This window comes from Nesoenas mayeri (genome assembly GCF_963082525.1).
Source record: "Nesoenas mayeri genome assembly, chromosome: 13".
NCBI classification, from domain to species: domain Eukaryota; kingdom Metazoa; phylum Chordata; class Aves; order Columbiformes; family Columbidae; genus Nesoenas; species Nesoenas mayeri.
This window is the reverse complement of record NC_137550.1, coordinates 19,833,377-19,859,107: the sequence shown is the minus strand read 5'-3', so window position 1 is coordinate 19,859,107 and position 25,731 is coordinate 19,833,377. Positions and strand designations below refer to the sequence as shown.

Sequence of the window (25,731 nt, the reverse complement as noted above, 5' to 3'; positions counted from 1 at the left end):
ATGGGCTCCCCCGCTGCCGTCGCTGTGCTGCTCTGCCAGCTGGGGCTCTCCGCAGCCATCCAGTGGCTGTGAGTACTGCCCCGGGGGGGGTTGCACCCCCTCCCTCTGCCCCTCTTTGGGGCTCCCCCCTCTCAGGCTGGGTCCCCAGAGCGGTGCCCGCGGTTCCCTCTCGCTGACACCCATCCTGTCCCCACAGTGGGCTGACGGAGAGTGGCAGCGGGGTGGCCTGGAACGAAAGCCACCACTGCCGGCTGCTTGCCGGACTGGTACCCGACCAGTTCCAGATGTGCCGGAGGAACCTGGAGGTGATGCCCAGCATTGTCCGGGCTGCCCGCCACACCAAGAGCGTCTGCCAGAAGAGCTTCGCAGACATGAGGTGGAACTGCTCCTCCATCCGACGTGCCCCCAGCTTTGGCCCTGACCTGCTGAAAGGTAATGAATGTTTTCCCCCTGATGTGTTTGTGCTCCTGTGTCTGACCCAAGGCGCTTTCCAGGCAGGCAGTGCTTTAACAAAAAAAAGAAGAGAGAAAATAAGAAAGGGTGGTTGGACTAGATGACCTTTGAAGGTCCCTGCCAACCCAAACTATTCTATGATTCTAACATAAAGTGCTGCTGTTCAGCTGATGGGCGTCAGTTCTGGAGAAACTTGTTGCCATTACACTGGTGCTAATCCTGTGCAACTTGGACCTCTATTTCAAACCAAAACAGCTGCTAAAGGCTCCAAAAAAAAGGGGGAAGAGGTGGGGGCAGAGGCTGTTTACTGAGACCATAATACAGTAGCTGGCACAAGTTAAAAATACGGCACAAGAAAAATGCTGGGCCTTGGTGTTATTGTGTTGCAAGAAAACAAAACCAAAATCCCTCATTTGCATTGTGAGATCTCCGAGAGGAGGGTTTGGCTGGGCAGGGTGGAAGGACACGTCGCTCTCTGCTTCCCAGGAACCCGGGAATCCGCCTTTGCCCACGCGCTGGCCGCCGCCGCCGTGCCGCACGCCATCGCCCGAGCCTGCGCCTCGGGAGAGCTCCCGCTCTGCTCCTGCGGCCCCGGCCCCGCCGAGCTCCCCGGACCGGGCTTCAGATGGGGCGGCTGCGGGGACAACCTGCGCTACGGCCTCCAGCTCGGTGCCGCTTTTGCTGACAGCCCTTCGAAATCCAGCAAGCTGGGGACACAAGCGCTCAGGGCCATGAACCTGCACAACAATGCAGTGGGTCGGCAGGTGGGTATGGGGGACAGGTGGATGTGGGACAGGTGGGGACGGTGCCCACCACGGGTGCTGCAGCCCAGCACAGCTTCCAGCAGCCCGGGGGGCAGAGGTTCCCTCTGTGAGACACTGGGCAGGTTGTGTGGATGCTGTCCTTAAAGTCAGGAGGCAACTACATGGTTAAAACAGAGCTCCATGTGTTTGCAGAGCCATCCCCCACTGCTACCCTTCCCAAACATCCTTGCACCCTTTCCACAACAAGATGTTTTCCACTTCACACCAGTACTTCCAGTACCTCTTCCCGCCCCTCTGATGGGAGCAGAGGCCCATCAGCTCCAGCTGGGCTCCCCAGAACGGGCGGTTCCCCAGGTGTGGACGTGGCCATCTCACACCCATCTTGGTGGGGGAAGCCACCCACTCCTGGCCAGGAATGTCCCCAGGGGTCAAGTTCTTATCAGCAGGGGATTGAAGCAGGGCTGTGTCCCTGATTGCCCCATTATATTCATTTAAAGTTGGCAGTAAGCCCTGAGCACTTTCATCTCTCAAAACTTCCCATAGGTGCTTTTGCAAATTAATCACTAGGGTGGGTACAAGGAGAAAGCAGAAGGAAATTGATCTGTTTTCCTGTCCTCTGCAGGTGCTGAGCGACTCCCTGGACACCAAGTGTAAATGTCACGGCGTTTCGGGCTCCTGCTCAGTGAAGACCTGTTGGAAGGGGCTGCCCAGCCTGGAGGAAATCGCCTCTGACCTCAAGTCCAAGTACCTGGCAGCCATCAGGGTGACCCACCGGCTCGTGGGGCCCAGGAAGCAGCTGGTGCCCAAAGAGACGGACGTCAGGCCAGTGACGGACACAGATCTGGTTTATCTCATCAGCTCTCCCGACTACTGCACGCCAAATATTCACCTGGGGTCTCTGGGGACACAGGACAGGTAAGAAACTGCTGCAGAGACTCAGCCTCCCATTTCATGATTAACTAAATTCTGGTTTAAACGTGTCACTGCACAGGAGCAATTCTGATTCCTGTGTTCCTTAACATACTGCAATACTGCTTTGCTTTATCTGTCTAAGTATTTCACATCGTGCAATTCTGGCAAGACATTACCTTAAAATTGTGGTTATATGCAGTATTTTTTCCCCTCATTGTTTTTGAACTTGTTTTTTTAATATGGGAGGCAAAAGCAGGCAAAATTGCTATATGTTATGTATTTAATTTCTATGGAAAGAATATAAGTAGTTACAAAATGACATAATCAGCCATTCTTAGTTCTAACATTTTATAGCCTACTACATTTTCAAAGAAGAGTTTTTAATGTGTGGGGTTTTTTTTCCACACACATTTTAGAATTCTAATCTTAAACAAACCAACCCCAGGAGTCTTTCCAGACTACTTTAGTATCTCAGCGTCTCGCTGCCCCCTGCCACGGGCACGTCAGCTCTGGGCAGGGGCCAGGGCAGGTGGCTCTGGTTGGCACCACCACCGTGGTGGTGGACAGAATCATGGAATCATTGAATTGTTTTGGTCAGAAGAGACCCCCAAAATGGAATCCAACCATTAGCCTATCTCTGGCACAGACCCACGTCCCTCAGAACCCCATTGTGCATCCTCCTCTTGACAGGCAATGCAACAAGACCTCCATGGGCAGCAACAGCTGCAACCTGATGTGCTGCGGCCGTGGCTACAACACCTACACGGAGGAGGTGGTGGAGAGATGTCACTGCAAGTACCACTGGTGCTGCTATGTGGTTTGCAAGAAGTGTCGGCGGAAGGTGGAGAGATACGTCTGCAAATAACGCCGGAGGCGCCGGGCAGGCGGGAGGGCTCTTGTGCTGGGCATGGCTGGAGATCCAACGCCAACTGCAAGGGATGCCGTGAGCTACGGCAACACGGAGCGGTGTGGGGAGTCCGGACTCTCGCATTGCCATGGAAAACCTCAAACTGAGACACGTGGAGAAGCCCAAGGCCCAGACCTCGGCTCCATCGCTCCAGAGCAAGACAAAGGGCCGCCCTCCCACGGCCGGTGGGGAGAGACCAGCCCTCGGTCTCCAGCTGATGACAAGCCATTGATCACTCACACACACAGGCCCTTTTCTCTGGGGGTGAATGGGGACCCTGGGCTGACATTGTCCCTCTGCAGGAGGTTTCTGACAGTGGCCTGAAAGCCGGGAGTGATGGATGGGATGAGGGGGCAGAGAGTTGCCCATTGGGAGAAGAAAATTTCTTTGGGTGAGGGGGCCATGGGCGGCTGCTTTAGGGGAAGGTTTCTGCTGAGGGCTCACCCAGCACCACCGTGTTCCTCCCCAGGGGCAAATACTGGTCCAGGGCCCTTGGCAGCACCTGAAATGAAGACCAAGAGCTCATCAATCCTCCCCACGACCCACATGGAGGTTGTTGCTGCTCTCACGGTAATGAGCCTTTTCCTGTGACGGATGATGGCAGAGAGACAGACAGACAGACGTAGGGACAGCAGCAGTCCCTGGGGCTGCCCAAGATGGGCAGTGTGGCAAAGCTGCGCTCATCTTTTAGACCATGAAGGTCTCCAGCCCGCTCCTTCCACCCCCTTGACACCAGCCATGCTGGCACTCTGGCCTGGAGAGAGGACACAGCTCCAGGGCCCTTGGGAAATGAGATCTTTAGCCGCTATACTTAATGAAAGTGGGACTCCAGTGTGCATTCTTTAAATAAATGTACTATACTATATCTCTCTGTCATGTGTTTCCTAGGAAAAACTCCCTCCTCCAGCTCCTCAGTTGGCTGCAGAGGAAGAGAAGCTGTAAGGAGAGGCTGAAGCCCCGTGTCCGTGCCCTCACATGCAGCGAGGGACCAGTTTGGTTTTAATTCTTTCTGTGGCTCCTTGGCCCAGGTTTGCCTCTAATTACAGCTGCTGTAATTACAATCTTCTGCTCAGCTACCACGCGTGTACGGAGAACCTGCTGGAAGGTTTCCATTGCCCAGTTCTTCAGGTCTCTGAGCAGCAAGCAAGGAGTTCCTGGGGTTCAGCAGCACTGGTGGCTGGAAATGGAGGCAGTCTGGGGTTATTTGCTGATCCTTGTGAATGTGGGCTGGAGCAAGGGGTGGGGAGCCAGCGATGGGGGCCCCGGTGGCCCCTCGTGTCACCTAACATGGACTCTGGCCACGGGTTAAGAGATTCATGCAGCCTTTGGAGAGAAAGGACAGGTCTAAGTGCCCAGGTGCTGAGGAGAACCCACAGCACAAGGAGGGCAGGTAAAGGGAATGGAAATCAGGGCGATTTCCCGCAGCTCATCCGTGACCCAGAGCCCCTGGCAGCTTTGCGTGCGCCTGGGTTTATTTGTGGTCTGCACTAAATGGGCTTGGCGGCGTTCAGCTCCGAGTCCAGCTGTACCGATTACTCATTTCCATGTTCATTCAATCATTTTTTAAGAGCCTCTGCTGGGTCACGGAATCAATTCATGAGCTTTTTTTGTAAACCGTTCCCTTCACTTAATGTGCTCCAGGTTTCTGTATTAACAGTGAGTCCAAGGGGGCTTGAGACGAGCCTGGGAGCTGGGAGCTGGAACGCTCAGGGGTGAAGCGTATCCTGCGTAGTTAACCAAGTGAGTTAACTAGCATTACCAGTGGTTAACGTGCCATTGACTTGATCTGGCTGCTGACATCCAGCCTTCCCAGGGTGACAGTAAAGCCACAGCTGCAAAGCTTCCGTCACAGCTGCCCAAGGCCAAAAAGCTATCTCCAGTTTTGCTTTTAAAATGCGATTTGGGGTTAGTCACCGGCATTCCTCAGAAAAGGGAGGCTTTGGCTGCTAGGTTGCAAAATAGATGCAGTTTCTGTGTCCAGAGCCAGGCTGAGGTGATGCGGGTACTTAATTAGGAAGATTGCTTAAATCCCTTCCCCAGAGCCACCTGGCTGTGCATCCCCGATCAGAGGGAGGTGAAACCGGGAGGGGCTGTGAACTCCGCAGAGTATTGCAAAACGAGCTGGTGAGAAACAAAAAAACACAAGGGAAGGATCTTGTGGAGTGAGAAACTGAGCCAGGAGGGTGGGAAATGTGATTTGCATTTGGTAACTACAAACACACATCGCCTGGGGTAGAGGAGAGGAGCCACAATGGCTCGGAATGCCCCGGGGAGATGTCGTGATCCCCTCCTAGAGAGGTCCCATTTGAATTTCTGCCTGGGAAAAGGCAGGGTCAAGGGCTGAATATGCAGAGTCCTCTCCTTCTCTGCTCCCTCCATCTTGGCTGCACCAGGGAAGAGTTGGGGAAGGACTGGAGGGGTTGATCAGCACTGAGGAGCTCAGGCTGTGTCCTGCAGGATATGGGAAAACACTGTAATTAGTGCAAGGGTGCAAAGGGCCAGGCTGGCAGGACGGACAGCAGTGGGGAGGTGATGGTTAAGTGACAATGCTTGGAGCGGGAGGGGTTGTTGAGCTCGGTTTACCAGGTTTGTGGGATCTGCTGGGCTAGAAGAGTCTCTGAAGGAAGCAGAGCCAGAGCAGGGCAGCATCAGACGATGGATCCAGCAGGACTAAACCCTGCACGGTGCCCCAGGGGCTGAGGGATCCATCTGCCTGGATGCGTTTTCTCTCTGTGACCCTGCTTGGGCAGCAAAGCCAGCAGGAGGGTCCCAGGGGGAGCCCCCCACCCCAGCCCGGGCAGCACAAACACCCTCTGGGGTAAACGACAGAACTTGGACCCTGACATCAGCCTGCGGGGGGTCCCAGCACCTCTGCCAGAGGAACCGGCGCAGGAGGGTTTGTCTCTAACCCTCAGCCGCTCCGCTTCCACCACAACCACCTCCAGCTCTGGTAGGTGGCCCCTCAGGACCTGAATCAACCTGGCCAAGGACGGGAGCAGCATCCCCGAAACACAGCGCATCTCTAACAACTGTGGCTTCACAGCCCTTCAGGCACCACGTTGACTTTCCTGTCATTAGCCATTTTCCCCTGATGTCTTGTGGCTTTTAATTTATCTGTTTCTTTGGAAATGAGACTCTCCCAGAGCTGAGTTCTCCACAGCCATGGCAGAATTCATTCACTTTCTGGTGCTGTGAGCTGACATGGGAGAAGTGGTTCTGAAAACGGCTTGTGCATAGAAAACCATGCTTGTGCATGAAATGTGGGGAGAAGCGGGCAAAGGGTTTGCTCTTAAAAGCCTCATCATTACTGCTTGAATTTTAGTTTGGGTCTTAAAGGAGTAAGGCTGGTGTAAATGTGATCGTGCCCTGCTGGTTAGGCTTGTGTGGACTGTGAATTCTGGAGAAAGGAGAGTGATTTTCATGGATTCTTTTGTCTTTGCTGCTAAAGCACTGTGGGTTTTTTCTTCTTTTCTTCTATTTCTCCATTCATTGAGACTGTTTGCTAGTGGGTTTTCTTCTTTTTCTCTTTTATGTCTTTATTCATTGAGAGACACTGCATAACTTATTCCAGGAGGATAATCTGAGCAAGGGCAACAAGCTGTCAGTAAGCAAATGAGTGCTTTGGAGGAAGAATGTTCAGGAAGATATTTCTGAGTGTTTCTCCTGGATATTTCTTCCCTACAGCCCTGGATTGCAGCTGAAGGGCAGAACCTCCACCTGCTTTTTGCTTGTGCTTTTCACAAATAAAACTGAGCCAGAACAAGGAGAAAGGAGGGGATGGGGCTGCTGTGCTGGGGCTCAGCTGTTGATCAGCATCCGCACTGCTGTGAGTATTTGGGGATTGTCACTTTGACCTTTGGGATGGTTGGTGCCCACACAATCACACTGCAAGACACAAACATGAGTAAGTGCTTGTATTTAAGGGAAAACCCTGGCATCTCTGTTCTCCTTTATTTCTGGGGTGTTCAGCAATATCATGGTGGCCGAAGGATGACAAATGATAATAGGGATTGTCCTTCTGGGGATCTTCAGCCAAGGGACAAATCAACATAGGTGAGTAACAGCCAGAAGACCAGAGGGGGACCTGATGGAACCTTGGGCATGGCTTGAAGGCCAGTTGTGTAGGAGGTTCCAAGGGGACACAGACTCCTCTTCCCTCCTCCAAGCCTGGCCAGGCTGGCACTCCTTCCAGCTCTGAACCCTGAATTTCAGCCAGTTGCTCCGTCAGAGTAGAAAAGCCCCAGATCCTGCAGGTTTGTGGTATCCCCATCACATCTGCGGGGACCGGGAGGGGTGAGGTGGCATTTTTGAGCACCCCTGTCCCCTTCACCAGCCCGTATTTCTCCCCCTCATCCATGTTCAGTGCAAGCAGCGTCCTGGAGGCTGCTCACAGTGGACTTTTCAAAACACCTTTCTGCTCGTGCAGAGAAGCTGCCATGGCCACCTCATTGGATCACTAATTAGTAACATCTTCTCTTTGAGCAGCCCTGGGGATGCTGCCTCCAGGGCCCCTCAGAAAGTGAGTTAGAGCATGGAAGCAGCTGCAGAACAGTCTGCTCTCCAGGGCAGAAGCTGCTGTGAGCCACCCTGGCGCTGCCATCCATGTGGGCTTTTCCAGGAGCATCCTCCCACCAGCCCAGAACTGGGGCTGTGCAGATTTTTGAGGACTTTCTCAGCTTGTGTACATGTCCATGTGCTTTGTGGTGGAGGAAGGAATTTCCAGGCATGCTGCAGTCTGGCCACTCATGTGCTCCAGGATGACATAGAATCACAGAACAGTTTGTGCTGAAGGGACCTTCCCAGCTCCCCAGTGCCCCCCCTGCCATGACAGGGACATCTGCACCAGCTCAGGTTGCTCAGAGCCCCGTCCAGCCTGGCCTGGGATGTCTCAGGGATGGTTCATCCACCACCTCTCTGGGCAGCCTATCCCATGCAGAAGCTCTAACACCTTCCAGGAAGACTGGAGGTTTGTTTAACATGCTGGAGCTCCTGGGAAGCACCAGACAGGCCTCTGGAAGTGCATGACAAGATGTTCTACACACCTGTGTTAAATGCAACGCACCGCAGCGGTCCTAGTTTTACTATGTGTATAATGGAAAGCATATGGGCACGTTTCATGTCTGGAAGTGGGAAGGTAAGAAGCCTCCAGAAGCTGAGGCTGGTCTCCAGGCACTGACTTTGTGCTGAAAACCCACCACATTGAGACACCTGAGGAGCAGGAGAGACACATCCCTGGCTTGCCAAAGCTCCGGGAACTCCCCATTTTCCCATGTGGTGGGACTGATCACAACTACTATTCCTGCAGTCCCCAGCTGGAAGCTCATTCTGGTGTGAATAGGGGCTCGCTGGTAATTACGCCTTCCAAAGAATCAGTTATTTTTCCCTCCTAGTGAGAACATTAGCTCTGTAATTAGAAGAGGCAGCTCAAAACCCCCACATCCTGCCAGGAGGACCTCAGGAAGGAGAAGAGCAACATATCCTTGCCTTTTGTGATGCTGCAGCTGCCGAGCAGCCCGTGGGTGACACTGGTCACGACTTCATGCCCACACACTGTAAACAAAACCGTTTCTTGACCAGTTGAGACCACAGATAAAAACAGGGAGCTGATTAATTTCTAGCCAGGAGATTCAGGAGCTTCCAACCAGCCAGCAGGTTGACCCACTTGGCTCTTGGAGGTAAAGCCGTCTCCATCTCAAAGGAAACCAGGCTTCATACGATTTCCTAGTCTCTTGGATAGGAAAAGTTTGCTGCTCAAGGCCTGTCCTGTGCTGCCCCTGATGATCTGGGTTGAAACTGTCGCCCATTCCCCAGTTCAAAGGGGAGATCTCCTGCTCCATCATCAGCCTTTTCACAATTACTTGTACATCGAGCCCAAGAACCTGCCCAGCTGGCTCTGGGAGGTGAAGGTCTCCAAGGAGAATGCCCTAAGGAGGTGGTTGTTAAAGATTAAACTGCGATATCTTCCGGAAAGGTGAGGAAAGGTGAGCTGCGAACTGCTCAGCGGCTCTGGCCAACACAACGGGTCATGCGCCGGAGCTCAGTCCAGCAGCTTCGCTTGCTCTGCTCCTGGAAAACGCTGCAGAAACGCCGAATCTCGTGGTTACGGGGTGACGGTGCGATGGGTGGGACGCCGTGGAACTGCTCTGATGGAAGTGAGCAGGTTGTGCACGTTCCGCCAGTGAAGAACAAGTGGCTGGAGATTCCTGGCTGCGTTCCACTTCCAGTCGTTCTACTAATCGATTGTCCCACCTCCTGCACCCACCGAACGACCCTCACCCCGCTGTCACCTGCCTCTGCAGCCCGGGCGAGGCGGTGACGGGGTGACAGCACCGGGGTGTCCTCAGGGCACAGGGAACGTAAACCCAGCGCTCTGGTTTTGATGAATAACGTTTAATGGAGCTCCCGCCTGGGTATGAAGAGAGCAAGCAGTGAATTGTAAACTGGCTCATTCCTGGAGGCCGAGTGCTTCTGGGCGGCCCTGAGTTATTATCACCACAACATATCAGTTTCTCACATCTGGGTAAATTATCGGGGTTTCTAAAGCCCAGCTTTAACCCTTGCTCGTTTTACACCTGTTTAAGTTGCAGAGATACTGGAAGAAGGGACTGGGGAGCTAAATGAAAGAACAAATTAGAAAGGCTGCTTATCTTGCTTTTATTATGAAAAGAACACAGAGAGAAGAAACGGCCTCAGGTTGTGTCAGGGAAGGTTTAGGTTGGATATTGGGAATAATTTCCTCGCAGAAAGGGCTGTGGGGCATTGAACAGGCTGCCCGGGGCAGTGCTGGAGTCACCGTCCCTGGAGGGCTGGACAGACGTACAGATGAGGTTCTCAGGACACGGGGCAGTGACAGTGTTGAGTTAACGATCGGACTTAATGATCTTAAAGGTCTTTTCCAAGCAAACCGATCGCGGACCCGCCCGCCCCTACCAAGATGGCGGCCGGCCCGGTCGGCGGCCCCTCCGCCCTCACCAAGATGGCGGGCGGGGCGGGGTCCCTCTCTGCCGCCCCGGAAGCGGTTCGGCGGCGGCGCCTTCCGGCCCAGCATGGCGGAGGGTCCCGGGGCGGGCCCGCGGCTGGCGGAGCTGCTGGAGACCGGCCGGCGGCTCTGGGAGGAGCTGGACAGCGGCACCGAGCCGTCCTCGGGGGCCCCGGCCGTGCAGGACAAGGTGCGGCGGGGGCTGGAGGCGCTGCGGCAGGCGGAGGCCATGGTGGCGCAGCTGGACCTGTTCAGGTGAGCGGAGGGCCGGGCCGGGCCGGGCCTGAGCCGGGTGGAGGGGGACGGGGGGACCCGTCTGTCCACAGCAGAGACCTGGAGGGGATGGAGCGAAGGGAACGGAGCCGGTGAGGGGCTGGAGCACAAGTGTGATGGAGCGGCTGAGGGGCCTGGGGGTTCAGCTGGAGAACAGGAGCTGAGGGGAGACCTTCTGATCTCTGACCTGCCTGAAAGGAGCTTGGAGCCAGGGGGGTCGGGCTCTGCTCCCCAGGAACAAGCGCCAGGAGCAGAGGAAACGGCCTCAAGTTGCGCCTGGGGAGGTTGAGGTTGGATCTGGGAACAATTTCTTCCCCAAAGGGCTGTGGGGCATTGGAACAGGCTGCCCAGGGCAGTGCTGGAGTCACCAGCCCTGGAGGGCTGAACAGACGGACATGGGGTTCTCAGGACATGGGGCAGTGCCAGCGTTGAACTTGATGGTGTTGAGGGGTTGAGGTTGGTGTTCCAACCAAAACGATCTATGATTGTATCTCATCTCTCCCCTTGCAGCGAGAACGAGGAGCTGGAGGAAATCGCCTCGGCTGACCTGAAGTTCTTGCCACTGCCCGCCTTGCTGGGGGCCCTGACGCTGAAGCAGGTCGACTTGAACAAGAGGCTGGAGCACCTGGAGAGCGCGCGCACCCACTTCTGGCGTTTCCTCAAGCTGTGCAGCAGCTATGGGCTGGGCAGCTTCCAGCTGCCCCCCGCCAGCCCCCTGCGAGAGGAGGACACGGGGAGCCCGGCCCCGGGCGGCCCTGCTGCTGCCCAGCCCAACCTGGTGGCCATGGCGTCCAGCAGACAAGCCAAGATCGAGAGGTAGGATTTCGCTTGGCACTGTTTAAAGGCTTCTTGTAATTGGTGTAAAAGAAGCTGAGAGCCTCAGGCAGCGCGAGATTGTGCAGATGAGGGCTGTCAGGAAAGTGCTGCTTCCCTTGGCGGTGAAATATTCTGATTGTTAAACATTCATTTTAAGATTCGCATTGCGTGTTGCTTAACGGTGTTGGATGGCACACAGGCTGCATTTGTGTCTTTAGCATCTGGTCTTTGAAGAACTGCACAAGAGCTCTTACAATTAGTTCTTTAATCTGCCAACAGTGTAAAGCCACAGCCCCCCCACCCGCCAGTGTGAGTGTGGGATAATTAAGCAAGAGATGGTGCCTGTTTGTTGTGTTGTAGTTGGAGATTTTGACAATCAAGTTGTTGCCTATTGCGGTAGCACAGAAGGGCCCCAGCTGGGCTGTTTAAATTGCACAAATGCAAAAATATTACTTGTATTCTAGAGGGTAACCTGAGTTAGATGGGTTTGGGATACAGGAATGCACAGGGGTCATTGGGATCAGTGCAGCAAAGCTGGTTAAGATGCGGGTGTTGGGTTCTTGTGGAGCAAGTGTGGATGGGTTTGGTTTTTAGAATGGCTCTTATGCTCCCCTTGTCCTATTGGCTCCCGTGGGTTTCTAATCCTGGGCTCTCACTGCTGGTTCCTCACTGAAGTTGGGGCACAAGGATTTAAGCTGTGGGTGTTATATCTGTTCTCCCCTGCGTCTCTTAACTAATTCCTAAAAAGGTCAAAAAAAAAATCCGGAAAGCCCAAATCATATTAAAAAACCAACCTGCACACACAACCACCCGAGACACAAACTGGAAAAATGCCTTAGTGTGGCTTATCAGCAGCTTCTTGATATGTTGGTGTCATATAGGAACAACTCAAAATAGCTATTCTATTGGTGTTCCCACCGAAGGAGCTGATGAGTTTAAATCCTGTGTTCTCCAGAAGATCAGTGCTGCCAGGCTTGCCTAATTTTACATGGGAGGCTTAATTTTCAGGGATTGCTCAGCTTTTAGGAGAAGAAAAGAATAATTGAGAGGCACTTCTAAATTTAAACTGTCATCTTTAAACTGCTTTTAACAGACAGGAGCCACTTAAATTACAACAGTAAACATCAGAACCTCCCTTTTTGTATTCAGTTTTCTTTTTAAACACATGAAAGTGTGTTAAACCTCTTACAAAGTGTAGTAAAGATGCCGGTTAACGTCTACCTTTGAGTTGACAGATGATGGGGAAGATGGGAATAAAATATTTTGTATATATGTATATAACTATGTATTTTGAAAGCCTTTTTCTAAGCAGATTGGAACTCTTCTGATTGACATAGTTTTTATTGGTCAAATCCTTGTAAGTCTTTGCTTTACTTCTCAGGGCTTTTACTTGGTGTTTACCAAGTGGATCCTCCTCTCACAAGGAGATTTGTCCTGGACGCGAGGAGCTTTATGAATATCTGGATTTTGATCCCCTAATGAGCACCGCTCAGCAATCGCTCTGTGCAAAGCAATTAAAAGGAGATTGGGGCAGGAGGTGGCTCTTTAGCTACATTTGGTTGAATTTCAATAAATAGGAAATGGTTTCTTTTAGAAAACGCTGTGTTAGAAAAAGTTTACTTAAATGATCTTGTTTTGTTCTCTTTGAGACAGATACAAGCAGAAGAAGGAGCTGGAGAACAAGTTGGCCTCCATGCAAAGCTTTGTGGAGGGCGGGCAAGCAGACGAGGATCAGATACGGGAATTTTACACCCTACAAATCCGGAAATGGATCCACACCAGCCTTGAGGAAATTGAAAGTATTGACCAAGAAATGGTCATCCTGAGGAGCAGAGGGAGCGCGAAGCAGGTACGAGACATCTCCTGCAACACCGGTCCTGCAGGCCGTTGGGGCCCAGAGGAATCCAGTACCAGGGTCTCATTAGTATTGTCTGTGAGTTGAAACTGGGCTCAACCGCAGCCCAAGCAGGTGGGTTTGGTCTAATTTGGAACAGGCAGCGGTCTGATTTTTGGGTGAGTCACTGCCTGGAGCTGCCTTATGTTCTGGACGGTCATGGCTTGTGAAATGCTGGAGCATTGAGTCTGAGATTGGAACCGCTCTGCGTGTGGGGGCTTTTCTCCACCGTGCTGGGTTCTGCCAGACCCTTAACTCTAAAGAGCTAAGGACAATTGTAAATTAAAAGATGACCCGTGTCATTTTTTTAAAACCTATGCTCTGGTCTACAAAGAGTCCCGATGTTACAGAAATAAACGCCCGTTCTGAACATGGAAAGCTTCTCATTGACGGGCAATTCCTGTGGGGAATGGTGTTTCTGGGCTGTACGTTACTCACCTGAAGTGTCTAGAAATAAAAAGTCATCATGTGCTGGCACAGGCCGTAGCGCGGCATTGTTGGCACAGCTGGTTTGTGCCCTGCGTTGTTGGCACTACAGAGCTCTGCGGTGCCCTGGGTGATACTTGTGTTCAGGAATGATGGGCTGTATGTGCTGCAGAATGTTCTGCACACTGGGGAAATAAACTGTATTTCCTGCTTGGATGGGAGCTGATCTGATCTCTGTGTTGGCCAGAACAGGTGTGACAAAGGCACAAAGAGAAGTGATTTGTAGAAGCTCGCAGATGGAGTTTGATTTAAAGTAGATTAAGAGCAGAGTTTTCGCTCTTGGGCTGTCGCTCTGGCAGCAGAGGCGTTTCCCTGCTACAGAACCTTCCATAACTTGCTGGGGGTGGGAAGCAGAGAAGGGGAGTCTCACCTCCACCACTGTCTGGTGACTGTTGTTTGCGTCTTCAGCCATCAGCACCACCACACGGGACTTCTCGGCAGCCCAGGACTCCGCTGAAACCTTTCATTCTTACTCGGGATGCTGCTCAGGCCAGGTATGTTGTTTTTCTGATTATTTAGACACAGTACGAGGCAGCGCTTTGTTCTCATCTCCTAAAATACTCTTTCAAATGCAGAAAACCAGTTGTTACCTTCAGACAGGTGGCACATTGAGGTGGCACATGTTGTGCACCTGGCCAGGGGGGTTGGGGAAAGTCTGATGCATTTCTTCTGCTTTCTGTCATTTTGTTTATTCCCAGCCCGCTGCAGTGTCTTACTTGGCACTGTTTCCTCCTTTTGGGGGGGGCGCAGAAGAGGAGATGGGATTAAGCAAACCTTGCTGTGTTGGTTTTTAGGCCACGTGCTTGCTGTTTGGTGCACCGTGGAGAAACAAGGCTTATCTGCCCCTCTAACCTCCATCTGATAAAACAGGAGTGTTCTTTGCTGTTAAAATAAGAACCTGGCAGTGAAAAGCACACGTGGTCTCTTCATCTGGAACTCTGGAAGATTTCAGTGAATTCAAATAAGTGATCTTAGGGCCCAGGGAGATGTGATACGTGCCAGGGAATCATCAGCCACAATCCTACGGGTTTTAACTGTCGGGCTTTCACTAGGGAATCGAGATTATAACTCCTTGTGGCACCATGAGATTCTTGCAAGGAATATGGCAGGAAAACCCACAAAACGGGATAGAAACCAGATCTCATGTCATGCTTGTGCCATTATTTGCCCTGAGCCCTGTGTATATTTATTCAGCGAGCCGTGTCTGATTCGCAGGGCCCTCCTTGGTGAGCTGTGCCAGCACAGAGCGTTCTCCTGCAGGCTGGAGAAGCGATTCAAGGTCTTTGGACTAGAACAGCCCCCACCTCCCTCTGCAACCAGCAGGATGAACTCTTTAAATGCCATTACAGGCAGGTCACACATCTCTTGCTGATGGCCCAAGCTGTAGAAATGTGTTTGTTCTCAAGCTCTCCTTGCTAACATGCCTTATATCGTACCAATTGGAGTATGGAGCGGTTCTGTGTGTTGTCTGTGTTTCTGCTCAGTTGTAGCGATGCAAAGCGCCGCCTTTGTCTGTCTGTCTGTCCCTGCAGGGTGTTTGGTGCCGGGTACCCCGGCCTGCCCACCATGACTGTGGACGACTGGTACGAGCAGCGCCGGCGCCAGGGAGTCGTGTCGGCCCAGAGCGCGCCCCACAGAGCCCCAGGTACCGACCGCGGAGCAGAGCTCGGCACCCAGAGTTTGGGAAGTCTCTTGAGCACGAGGGTGAACAGGGGTGTGTTTGGGGTGCAAAACACCCGCTGGCTGAGGAAGAGTAAGAGCTGACTTAAACTGTGAGAATAACTTGATTGCTAGGCTGCTCTTTGGTAATCCCAGCTTTTTATCTAGGCTGGCTTCTGTTTGAGCCCGTGACTAGCGATCCCCCTTGGCCTTACTGCCCCTCGCTCCTTTTCTCCGGCAGGTATCACTGATGAAGAGCTGCAGAAGCAGCAGCAGGAGAAAAAAGAGGAGGAGGATGATGAGGAAGCTCTTCAGAAAGCTCGGAACTGGGATGACTGGAAGGATACGCACCCCAGAGGCTACGGCAACCGGCAGAACATGGGCTGACGTTCTCGCTGCAGAGGGAGCAGGGCCTGGAAGTCCTGTCAGAATCGCCCGTGTCCTGGAGATAGAGGAGTAAATCCACTGTACATACGCGGAGGTGTCCGGGGCTTTTCTGGGAGGTGCTGGAACCAGAGGAGTAAACAGGCCAGTTTGCTTTGGTTCGCATTAAATGTCAGGCTGGGCGCGCTGGTCACGTACAGCGATAGCGCGGTGCTTTCCGAGGGGTCAGGCTGCCTCTGCTCTGCAGTCGGAGGGAGTCCTTGAGAGAAAAGTACACGGATTTGGAAACCGCTCTTTGTGTTGTGGGTGGATGTATTTATTTTATTTTTTCCTCTATATTTTAAGCAAAATAAAATCTGTTGCGCCACCTTGTTATTGCTGTGAAAATCCCTTGCTCTTCGTCCTGGGCTCTTCAGCAACCAGGGGAGCTGAAAATAGGAAATAAATAGCCATTTATTTGTTTGGCCGAGGCTCCTGAACACCCTGAGCGGGGACACCGAAGCGTTTGGGATGTTTGTGTTAAGATCAGGTATTTCGAGGGCGACGTCTTGAAGTGCTGATACTACACATAGTACAAATGCCTTGATAGAAATTTTTGGGCTTTTGCTCAGTGTCAGGTGGGCTCTGCGTGGCTGTAAAAAGCAAATGAGGCATCGCTGCTCCCTGCAGCGCGTTACCTGGAGCAGCCATGCGCATTTTACCATCTGTGATTGGGCACAGTTGGGTTTGTCAGCAGAATGCTCCTGTAGCCCTGGGGACAGTGGGATTCTGAAAGAATTTGGGGTTTTTGCTTCCTTTTAGTGTGATTCAGGCACATCTGAGGGGGCAGTTATTCTGCAGGAGATGTTGGACATATTAAACACGGCGATCTCAGCTCCTTAACTCATGCACACCTGGGGAGCCGTACCCTGCACTGAGCGCTGCCCCACACTTTTTCTGGAGCCTGAATCTCTACAAAAGCAGATTATGAGGTTTTGTGGGTTCCAGACCTCTCCTGCAAAACATGTTTTTTTATGTTAATGACACATGGAGTCCTACATGTGTATTTATCCCTTTCCTATGTATGAATTAGCCGGCTCTTCTAGCAAGTGCTTCTGGAGAGGTTCATCCTGAGAGGTAGCTGTGGATTTTTACCGTTTCTTTAGCTGCTGGCCTGACGCCCCATCTCAGGGCTGTTTCTGCTGCTTTTGCGCTGCTCTTGTTTCCTTTCCTCATTTCCCCCCCAGTCCCCTCCAGGCAGCAGTGGCTGAGCTGGCAGGGCTGGCTGACCCTGGCGTCCCTCCGAGGGGACGGTGCCGGACTGGGACCTGCTCCTGCGCCACGGGAGCTTCGGGATGACGTTTTCGGGCGGCTCTGGCGGGGAGTCACACTGGCGGAGCATGACAGCGGTTTGTGAAATACCAGACGGTTGCGTGCCCGGCGGCAGGCGGCCCCGGCTGAGCCCCGCGGCGCGGGCAGCGGTGACGTTCCGAGGAGCCGCAGCCGCCCCTCGCACCAGCAGCTCTTCATCACTCAGCGTCCCTCATCCTCCCCAGCACCACCAGCTCTTCTGGCCCTGCGTGCTGGGGCCAGAGCGGCTCCGCTCCCGCAGCGGCTGGTTTACCTTGGATCAGCTGGTTAAAGCAGCTCCTGGATTTCCAAACTCGCCTTTTAACCTGCTGAGCCGGGGTCTGGCGCAGAACTCACCACCATGAAAACAATTATTGCAGCCTGTTCCCAAAACCTGAGCGGTAAGATATTTCCCAAGCGTGTTTGAACGGTTTCTGATGCTCTTATGACGTGAGGAGCTGGTCAGACAATTAATGGTTTTTTGTCATTAGTGCTCAGGGGAAAGGGAGGCGTTGGGGGCGATTTGGGGTTAGCAGCACCAGGGGAAAACATACAGTTGCTCAACAGGAATGAAATTTCTGACTATGCGTTTGATAATGTTACTCCCGCAAAATGCTCCAGACCGCTGCAAATTCCCCTTCGTTTTTCCTCGTTGCCCCAGGCCACAGAGTCCAAATTTCTGGGTTTGAAGCGGCTCCTGTGGCCATGGACGGGGCTGGCAGCGCAGCCCCTGGGGCTTCTCCGTTTTCTGTCTGCGGTCTGGGCATTGGTGGAGCGCTTGGCAGGGAGATAGAAAAAGGAACTGAAAAAAGCAAGTGGTAGGCACAGATGTGCCAGGCGGAGCTCTGCACCTTCACTGGAATAAAAAAAAGGGGCTTTGGAAAGTTGGTAACACCAGGGAAGAGCTGAACCTTCCCCAGGAAAAACTGGAGTTTGGTGTTTGTTCTCTGCCCTGGGGTCTTCAGCCTGGGGGCCCATGGGGACGGGTCTGCTGCGGCCTCAACCCAAACATCCCTCTGGCCGACACGCTGATTTTGGGTTGTTCTCCCAAAAAAATGAAGCTCTTGCGGCACAAGAGCCGCCATAGCTGGCTGCGGTGGTCCTGGCTGCATTGGACCTTTGGCCGGGAGCGGTGCAGCGGTGGGACTGGCACTTTGGGCCGTTTCGGGAGGAGGGATGGGGCTGTACATGGAGTTTGGATCCTGGCGCCCAGCCCGGCGTGGTTAATGGTTCACCAAGGTCGGCTGGAGGGACAGGGGCGGCTGCTGCGCTGCCCCCCAGGGGAGATGAGGCTTGGCAGGGGTGGCTGTGGGGATGGGCAGCCTTGGGCACGACGGCTTGGTCCCTGGCCACCATCCTTGGCACTTGCTGGGATGTGAATTCTGCCCCCACCTCCCTGCCACGCTGCTGAGAAAGCCCCAGTTCTCCGTGAGCCTGCCCACGGCACAGCGGGCACGGGGAAGGCGCTGGATGTGCCACCACGCTCGGCTCCACGGGCACACCCAGGGTCATGGGCTGGGGGTGCCCAACCTGCCAGCTGCACCCCTAGAGCCGGGGGGGGGCCCAGAGCAGCCTGGGGTTGGTCAGGGCCACCTCCTGGCATAGACCAGAGCTTTGTGGGACAAGCGTTCCCCATCCCATACACAGAATCACAGAGTCATTTTGGTTGGAAGAGACCTTAAAGAACATTGGGTCCAACCATTACCTCACCCCTGGCACTGCCCCATGTCCTGAGAACCTCATGTCTGTCTGTCCAGCCCTCCAGGGATGGTGACTCCAGCACTGCCCTGGGCAGCCTGTTCCAATGCCCCACAGCCCTTTGGGGAAGAAATTGTTCCCCACATCCAAGCTCAACCTCCCCTGGTGCAACTTGAGGCCGTTTCCTCTCGCCCTGTCACTTGTTACTTGGGAGAAGAGACCAACACCCTCCATACTACCACCCTGTTCCATTCTCTCCCATCCCTCCTCTCCCAACAGCTACATTTTTCCCATCTTACTTCCCACCTCAGCCCCGTACCCCAACCCCAGCAGCCGCAGGTACCGCTGGATGACCCGCCATGTCCCCCCGCAGGGAGCCGTGCCAGCGTGCAGAGCGCCCTGCGCACCCTGCTCGCCGCACCCTGGCCCTCGCAGCGGGACGTGCGCTCCTGGCTCCAGCTCCTCTCCGTGCTGCAGTGGGTGCTCAGCTTCCTGCTGCTGGGTGAGTCGGGAGCCTCTGGGGGGTCCCAGCGCAGGGGTGCGCACCTGCTCACCCCTGGCTCCCGCAGGACCCGTCAGCCTCCTGCTCCTCATCTACCTGGTGTTCACCAGCTTCTGGCCCATCTCCGCGCTCTACCTGGCCTGGATCATTCTGGACTGGGACACACCGGAGAGAGGTGGGGACAGGCACCGCTCCCCCTCCCTCCAGCTCTGTAGCCGGGGGGGGTGCGAGGTACCCCATTTTCTCTGGTGTGGCAAATGGGGAGCACCACGTCCCGCCTGTGCCTTCCCTCCTCTCCCCATCATCATCGTCGCGGTGGGAAGAGGGATGCGGTGGGTCTGTGGGGGATGACACTGGGCTGGGTGTCACCTCCCGCCGTCCTTCCCGGTTCGCAGGTGGCAGGAGGCTGCCGTGCCTGCAGCGCTGGCCTGTCTGGAGGCATTTTCGGGATTATTTCCCTGTGAAGGTACGATGCGCGGAGCCAGGATGGGATGTCTACGCAGGTCGTAGTGGTACCAGCATTACGTCCCCACGATGCCATTTTTGTCTCTGCAGCTGGTGAAGACGCACGACCTGTCCCCCAGCCACAACTACATCATCGGCTCCCACCCCCACGGCATCCTCTGCGTCGGCGCCTTCTGCAACTTCATCACTGGCTCCACGGGGTTCAGGGACATGTTCCCGGGCATCCAGCCATTCCTCACCACCCTGGCTGGCAACTTCCGCCTGCCCCTCTTCAGGGAGTACCTGATGAGTGGGGGTGAGCAGCTGCAGGCAGCTGCCTGCGCCCTGTCTGCACCCTGTCTGCACCCTGCCTGCACCCTGCCTGTACCCTGTCTGCACCCTGCCTGCGCCCTGCCCGAACTCCAGCTGCACCCTGCCTGCGCCCTGCCTGCGCCCTGCCTGCGCCCTGCCTGCACCCTGCCTGCGCCCTGCCCGAACTCCAGCTGCACCCTGCCTGCGCCCTGCCTGCGCCCTGCCTGCACCCTGCCTGCGCCCTGCCCGAACTCCAGCTGCACTCTGTCTGCACCCTGCCTGCGCCCTGCCTGCACCCTGCCTGCACCCTGGCAGCCCAGGGGGACCCCACCCTTCCCTGGGAGCTCTCCTGCAGCAGGGGGCGCCCTTGCCCTGTCCCGATCTTGTCCCCTGCCCTGTCCCCATCTTGTCCCCTGCCCTGTCCCGATCTTGTCCCCTGCCCTGTCCCTTGCCCCGTCCCCCCAGACACGGTCCCTCGTGAGGTCTCTCCCAGGGTCCCCATCCCTGGGCACTGTCCCACAGCACCAACTCTCGGTCCCCCCACAGGCCTGTGCCCGGTGACACGTCGCGCCATCGGGTACCTGCTGTCCCAGAACGGCACAGGTAACGCGGTGGCCATTGTCATTGGCGGCGCGGCCGAGTCCCTCTCCTGCCGTCCCGGCGTCACCACGCTCATCCTGAAGAACCGCAAGGGCTTTGTCCGCATGGCCCTGCAGTACGGGTGGGTCTGGGGTGACGGCCCCACGTGGGGGTCTGGGAGTCCCGGTGCCCTGTCACTGTCCCCCACCTCCCCTCCACAGGGCCAACCTCGTCCCTTCCTTCTCCTTCGGGGAGAACGACCTGTTCCGCCAGGTGGTCTTTGAGGAGGGTGGCTGGATGAGGAGCATCCAGCTGCGCCTCCAGAAGATGTTGGGCTTCGCTCCCTGTGTGTTCTATGGCCGGGGTGTCACCTCTGTCCACTCTCGGGGTTTACTCCCCTACGCCAGACCCATCACCACCGTGGGTGAGTGTCATGGGTGACCCCAGAAGGCAGAGGGACAGAGGAGGAGGACACTCATCGATGGGTGATGTTGGAAGACAACACTAAGCCCGTGTCTCCAATGAGCCGGGTGGGTCCCCACACCATCGTCCTGACCTTCCTCCCTTCCCGGCAGTGGGGGAGCCGGTGACAGTCCCCAAGATCGAGGACCCCAGCCAGGAGACGGTGGACATGTACCACGAGATGTACGTCCGCTCCCTGCTCAAGCTCTTCAACGAGAACAAGACCAAGTACGGGATGGCGGAGAAGGACGAGCTGCACATCCTCTGAGCGCGCCGGCGCCGGTGGCCGGGGCCTGGCTCACAGTGGCGCTGGCTCTTGCGGGTGGGGGTTTCAGCCGGCCCAGCACAGAGGACGCGCGGGGGACGGTCCTCGCTCTGGCCCCCCGCTCCTCCAGCCAAAAATCCTGAGTGGGAGGTGGGAGGAGAGGAGGAAGCGACGGGAGGAGGGGTTGGGAAAGGGTCACCCTCTAAAGGGCTTTGGAGGGGCTGTGGGTGACACAGCTGTCCCCCGAGGATGTGGGGCTGATGTGGGGGGGCTGGTGCGAGGCTGGGGGCCAGCGATGGGCATGGTCCCCCCCAAGATAACCAGGACACCGTGAGCTGAGGGAGGGGGTGTCATGGGAGGAGGGAACAAGATGGGCTCTTTGGGGTGACATCCCAATGGCAAGTGGGACAAGGCTGGGGAGACATCCCTCTGGGGTGGAGGGGGGACGCTCCTGGACTTGGGGACCTCAGCTGCGGACCACATGGCCTTGGGCAAGGAGCAGCTCTGGCCCCAGATGAGCCTTCTCCACCACCTCTGTACCCAATACAGGTTTCCAACCACTGCTGCCTGTGTGTGCTGGGGGGGGATTTCAGCACCACCACTGTACCTCCATGCAGGGGGACGTGTCACGCTCCTGTGTCCCCCCCATTCCCGGGTCTGGGACCTTTACACCTCTCAGGAGCAATCAAGCAGCTCCTGGGTCCACCTGGGCCCCATCAGATATAATGGGGTGTGAGGGGCAGCAGCTGCTCTTACTGGGTTAACTGGGTTAGAGGAGGCACATCCTCTTCTCTCTCTGCTTTCAGCTCAGTGGTGAGTGAGCGGCTCTGGGGGTCCCGCTGTGGGATGGGGACACGGGGTGAGATGTGACATTCCTGGGGACCTCTGTTCCCACAGGTGACCTGGGCAGCTCCTGGTGGGGTGTGTTTGGTGCCACATGGTTGTGACTGGGGTGGCCTCAATGATGAGGGCTGTGCTGGGGCGACTGGTGGTGGGGACAGCCCTGTCCCATCCCCGGTGCTGGGGAGTCGCCAGCACTGACGGCAGTCTCTGCTCTGTTCCTCGCTGCGCAGGAACTCGCTCAAACAAAAGGGCTGGGTAAATATTTGGAAAGCAAACACCCAGAAAGGCAGATTCCCCAGGACTTTTCCGTCACCGCGAGCGTCACTGTACTGGCCCCTTGCGCTGAACCTGCCCCAGCACCGGTGGCTTTTCTCTGCTCTCAAACGTGTTTTGGGGTCCATGTGGGTGTCTCGTCACTCTTTCTTCTGCTACGGGGAGAAACAGGTCTGGGCACAGAGAAAGGGGAAGGGGCTTTATTGGGGAGTGATGGGCAGCGAGTGCCCCGTGCCGTGTCGCTCCCCGCCTCTCCCAAGGCCAGCAGTGTGACAGGGACATCTCCGAGAGCTTCCCCAGCCTTGGTCTGGCCCTGCACATCATGGTTGAGCAGATGGGAAGGGCAGTGCGTGTCAGGGAGGAACCAGTGTCCCTTCTCTTTAGTGACTCCCCGTGTCCCCAGAAGCGCCCTGGGATGGGACACCAGCCTGTGTTCCCAAAACAGCTTTCTCAGCATCCTCCCTGTTCCCACAAGGTGCCTGTTGTTGTCCTGCCCTGGTGGCACCAGCACCCTTCTCCCATGGTATCCCAGGGCTGGGACAAATCTCGTGGCCACTGGCCCTGTGGTCTCTGCCCCCCCAGAATCTGGGCAGGGGCACGTCAGCTTTGGGGACCTGGGGGTGCCAGGGTACCCACACAGAGCCAGAGGGGCTGTGACCCATGGAGCCCAGGGGCAAGGTTACTGTGACCCCCCATTGGCCCCTCAGCACCCATCTCTGCTCCGTGCTGTCCCCGTCCCTCTGGTGCCACTGGCAACATGGCTGCCACCCACAACGTTGTCCATGGAGGAGGACACCAGGGCCAGGTTGTACGTGGGCACGTGCTGGAGGCGCTGGGCTGGCCCCCGGCGCAGCCGCCCCCGGTACTTGTCCCCAACCATGAAGTACAAGATGGGGTCGAGGCAACTGTTGATGCTGGCCAGGGGCCGAGTGATCTTGTAGGTGAAGTTGATGATGTTGAGGGTCTGGCAGTTGGCTTGGAAGTAGCGGGAGGTGTAGTACATGGTCCGGGTGATGTGGAAGGGCACGAAGCAGATGGCAAAGACTGTGAGCACGATGATGATCATCTTGATGGAGCGCTTCTTGTAGGAGGGCATGCGGGGGCTGAGCGTGGAGAAGCTGGACTTGCCGAGTCTCTTGGCCATCAGGCAGTAGCACAGGACGATCACCAGGAAGGGGACACCGAAGAGGAGGGCCATGACGGAGGAGCTGTAGTGCACGTAATGGTCGAACTCCTCAGGCTTGGTGGTGTCGTGGCACAGGGTGCTGTTGCCCTTGGAACTGGTGGTGACAAAGATGAGGTTGGGGATGAGGCAGATGGTGACAACGAGCCAGGCGCCCACGCAAATGATGCGGGCGTGCTTGGTCTTCACCCACTTCAGAGAGCGGATGGGGTGGCAGATGCCCACATAGCGGTGGATGCTGATACACGTGAGGAAGAGGATGCTGCTGTAGAGGTTGGCATAGAAGAGGAAGCGCACAATCTTGCAGAGCCATTTCCCGAAGGGCCAGTTGTTGCGGTCGGCGTAATAGTAGACCAGGGTGGGAAGGGAGAGGACGTAGAGCGTGTCGGAGACAGCCAGGTTGAACATGTAGGTGGTGGTGGCGTTCCAGGGCCTCATTCTGGAGATGAACATCCACAGGGCCCAGGAGTTGAGAGGCAGCCCCACCACGAAGACGATGCTGTAGGAGACGGGCAGCAGGATGTACTTGAACTCCTCGTTGAAGACGCAATTTGCCTCAGGCACCACCGTGATGTTTCCCCCTGGCGTCGGTGTCCACAGGGCAACTGGGAAGGTCCTCACCGAAGTGGCCATGTTCTCTGAGCCAGATCTAGGGGAGCGGTTAATGAAAGCGCATTAGTTGCTGATCCTGACCATTGTCAGGCACAAAGCGTGGAAAGGAGCCAAAGATGCCAGATTTCCCCCCTCCCTCCAGGAGCTCCGGCCACTTTGATGGTTCCTCTGTTTCTTCTCAGCTCGCGGGGGAGCCGAGGGAGGCTTGACAATTCCCCCCCTTCGCAGCCCCACAGTGACACCCATCCATCATCCCGTGGAGCCGCTCGCAGTGACACCAGCGCCGCGGGGAGCCGGGAAGCGTGCCGGGGACAGACGGACCGCGCCGGCCCCGCCGGCCAGCAGCCCCACAGCGCGGCGAACAATGAGACCCTTATGAGGAACAGGAGCCCCCAGCTGGTGCCAGCTCAGCCTAATTGGCACCATCCTGACAATTCTGCTGGTCCCAGAGGGGCTCCTTGACAGAAGAAAGGCAGGAGGAGAAGAAAGGCTTGTCTGGGGGAATATTATGGCCGGGAGAAATCCTCAGGGGGTTGTAAAAGGAGCCTTTGGGAGAGAGCGTCCCTGAGCGGAGAGGGGCCTCCAGCTGCTGGGTATTCTCTGTAGGAGAGGGATGAGCTAAGCCCTGCGGAGAGGAGCTGCGCCGGAGCCAAGTCCCAGCCTAGGACAGTGCAAGGCGGGACGGGTCCCCTCACACAGTGTCAGGACAAAGGATTCACGTCCTCCTGGCAAATCAGTCCCCAGGGCTGAGGCGCAGGGACGAGCTGTCAAAGGGCTGCATTCGACCCTCGGGATGCTGAGAGTTCAGAGCCGATGGGAAGAGGGACCTTCTGCCACCATCAGGGTGTCCAGCAAAGGACCAGTGGAGCTGCCCAACCCTGGACCCTCCACTCCCACCACCATTCCTGGCAAAGCAATTTTGGAGCTTTTGGTGGTGAGGATGGATGCTCAGATGAGTAACCTGGGAGCAGGAGCACCCACTGCGCTGTAGGCAGAGACCCGTATAGCCCAACCTGTATCTGATGGAGGGAGCGCTGGTCTGTCCCCAGTTTCTGTTGGTCCCAGAAGGTGATGTCACCAGGAGAACTCGGGGTTTGGGGAGGTGATGCTGGTGTTGGTGGTACAGGGCAGGAGGCTGCGTCCTCTCAGGGTCCTTCATCCCTTGTCTCCCTCATTATCCCCCTTGCTTTCCCCCCAGAGATGTGCATCCTGGTGGCATCTCGTGACAAGCTCCCTTGGCAGGAACATCCCTCAGGGTGTATCCACGGGGTCAGCAGAGCTGCATCCATCCCTGCAGAGCCTCGAGAGACATCCCTGGGTTTATAGAGATGATCGTAAATGACGCAGCAGGCAGATGGGCAGGCAGGACCAGTCCCTCGGTGTCACACACACCCGCACGCTCTCTGTTTGGGTTGTGGGCTGAGTCGCAGCTTCGGGCTCACACCAAACTCCAGCAGGTTCCTCCCTGCTGCAGCGGGCGCGGGCAGCTGCCTGGCTTTATTGCCAGGAGGAGTTCAGAGAGCAACAGGCAGGTCCTGATCAAACATTAACAGTGGGAAGAATTTGCTCTGTTTTCCCAGAATCGGGAGCGAAAACCAGCCGGTAGGGAACCCTGAGCCTCAGGGTGCTGGTGCCAGCAGCGGTGCTGTGCTGGTTGTGCTGGTCCCAGCCCAGCGGCTGCCTGTCCCCAAGCCAAGAAGCT

The 25,731-nt window shown here is 55.8% G+C and overlaps 4 protein-coding genes across 4 annotated transcripts; 3 read left to right on the top strand and 1 right to left on the bottom strand.

Annotated features, from left to right (window-relative positions):
- On the top strand, positions 1–3,766 carry LOC308045472 (protein Wnt-11b-like; the record flags this gene model as incomplete). Its single annotated transcript, XM_080352757.1, has 5 exons — positions 1–68; positions 197–432; positions 940–1,217; positions 1,840–2,132; positions 2,820–3,766. The coding sequence occupies 5 exons, from the start codon at positions 1–3 to the stop codon at positions 2,992–2,994; spliced, it is 1,050 nt and encodes a 349-aa protein (XP_080208883.1). The 3' UTR covers positions 2,995–3,766.
- Positions 3,767–10,074: 6,308 nt separating this feature from the next.
- IGBP1 (immunoglobulin binding protein 1) lies at positions 10,075–15,899 on the top strand. The gene is made up of 6 exons (XM_080352460.1): positions 10,075–10,270; positions 10,799–11,104; positions 12,758–12,953; positions 13,893–13,978; positions 15,017–15,129; positions 15,385–15,899. Exons 1-6 carry the CDS (start codon positions 10,083–10,085, stop codon positions 15,528–15,530), a joined length of 1,035 nt encoding a protein of 344 aa, XP_080208586.1. The 5' UTR covers positions 10,075–10,082; the 3' UTR covers positions 15,531–15,899.
- A 1,312-nt stretch (positions 15,900–17,211) lies between these two features.
- LOC308045224 (diacylglycerol O-acyltransferase 2-like) lies at positions 17,212–21,121 on the top strand (the record flags this gene model as incomplete). Its single annotated transcript, XM_080352382.1, has 8 exons — positions 17,212–17,257; positions 18,928–19,056; positions 19,124–19,231; positions 19,452–19,522; positions 19,612–19,816; positions 20,359–20,533; positions 20,613–20,815; positions 20,967–21,121. The coding sequence occupies exons 1-8, from the start codon at positions 17,218–17,220 to the stop codon at positions 21,119–21,121; spliced, it is 1,086 nt and encodes a 361-aa protein (XP_080208508.1). The 5' UTR covers positions 17,212–17,217.
- A 1,816-nt stretch (positions 21,122–22,937) lies between these two features.
- On the bottom strand, positions 22,938–24,065 carry P2RY4 (pyrimidinergic receptor P2Y4; the record flags this gene model as incomplete). The annotated part of the gene is made up of 1 exon (XM_080352856.1): positions 22,938–24,065. The coding sequence occupies exon 1, from the start codon at positions 24,048–24,050 to the stop codon at positions 22,938–22,940; it is 1,113 nt and encodes a 370-aa protein (XP_080208982.1). The 5' UTR covers positions 24,051–24,065.
- Between the last annotated feature and the right edge of the window lie 1,666 nt (positions 24,066–25,731).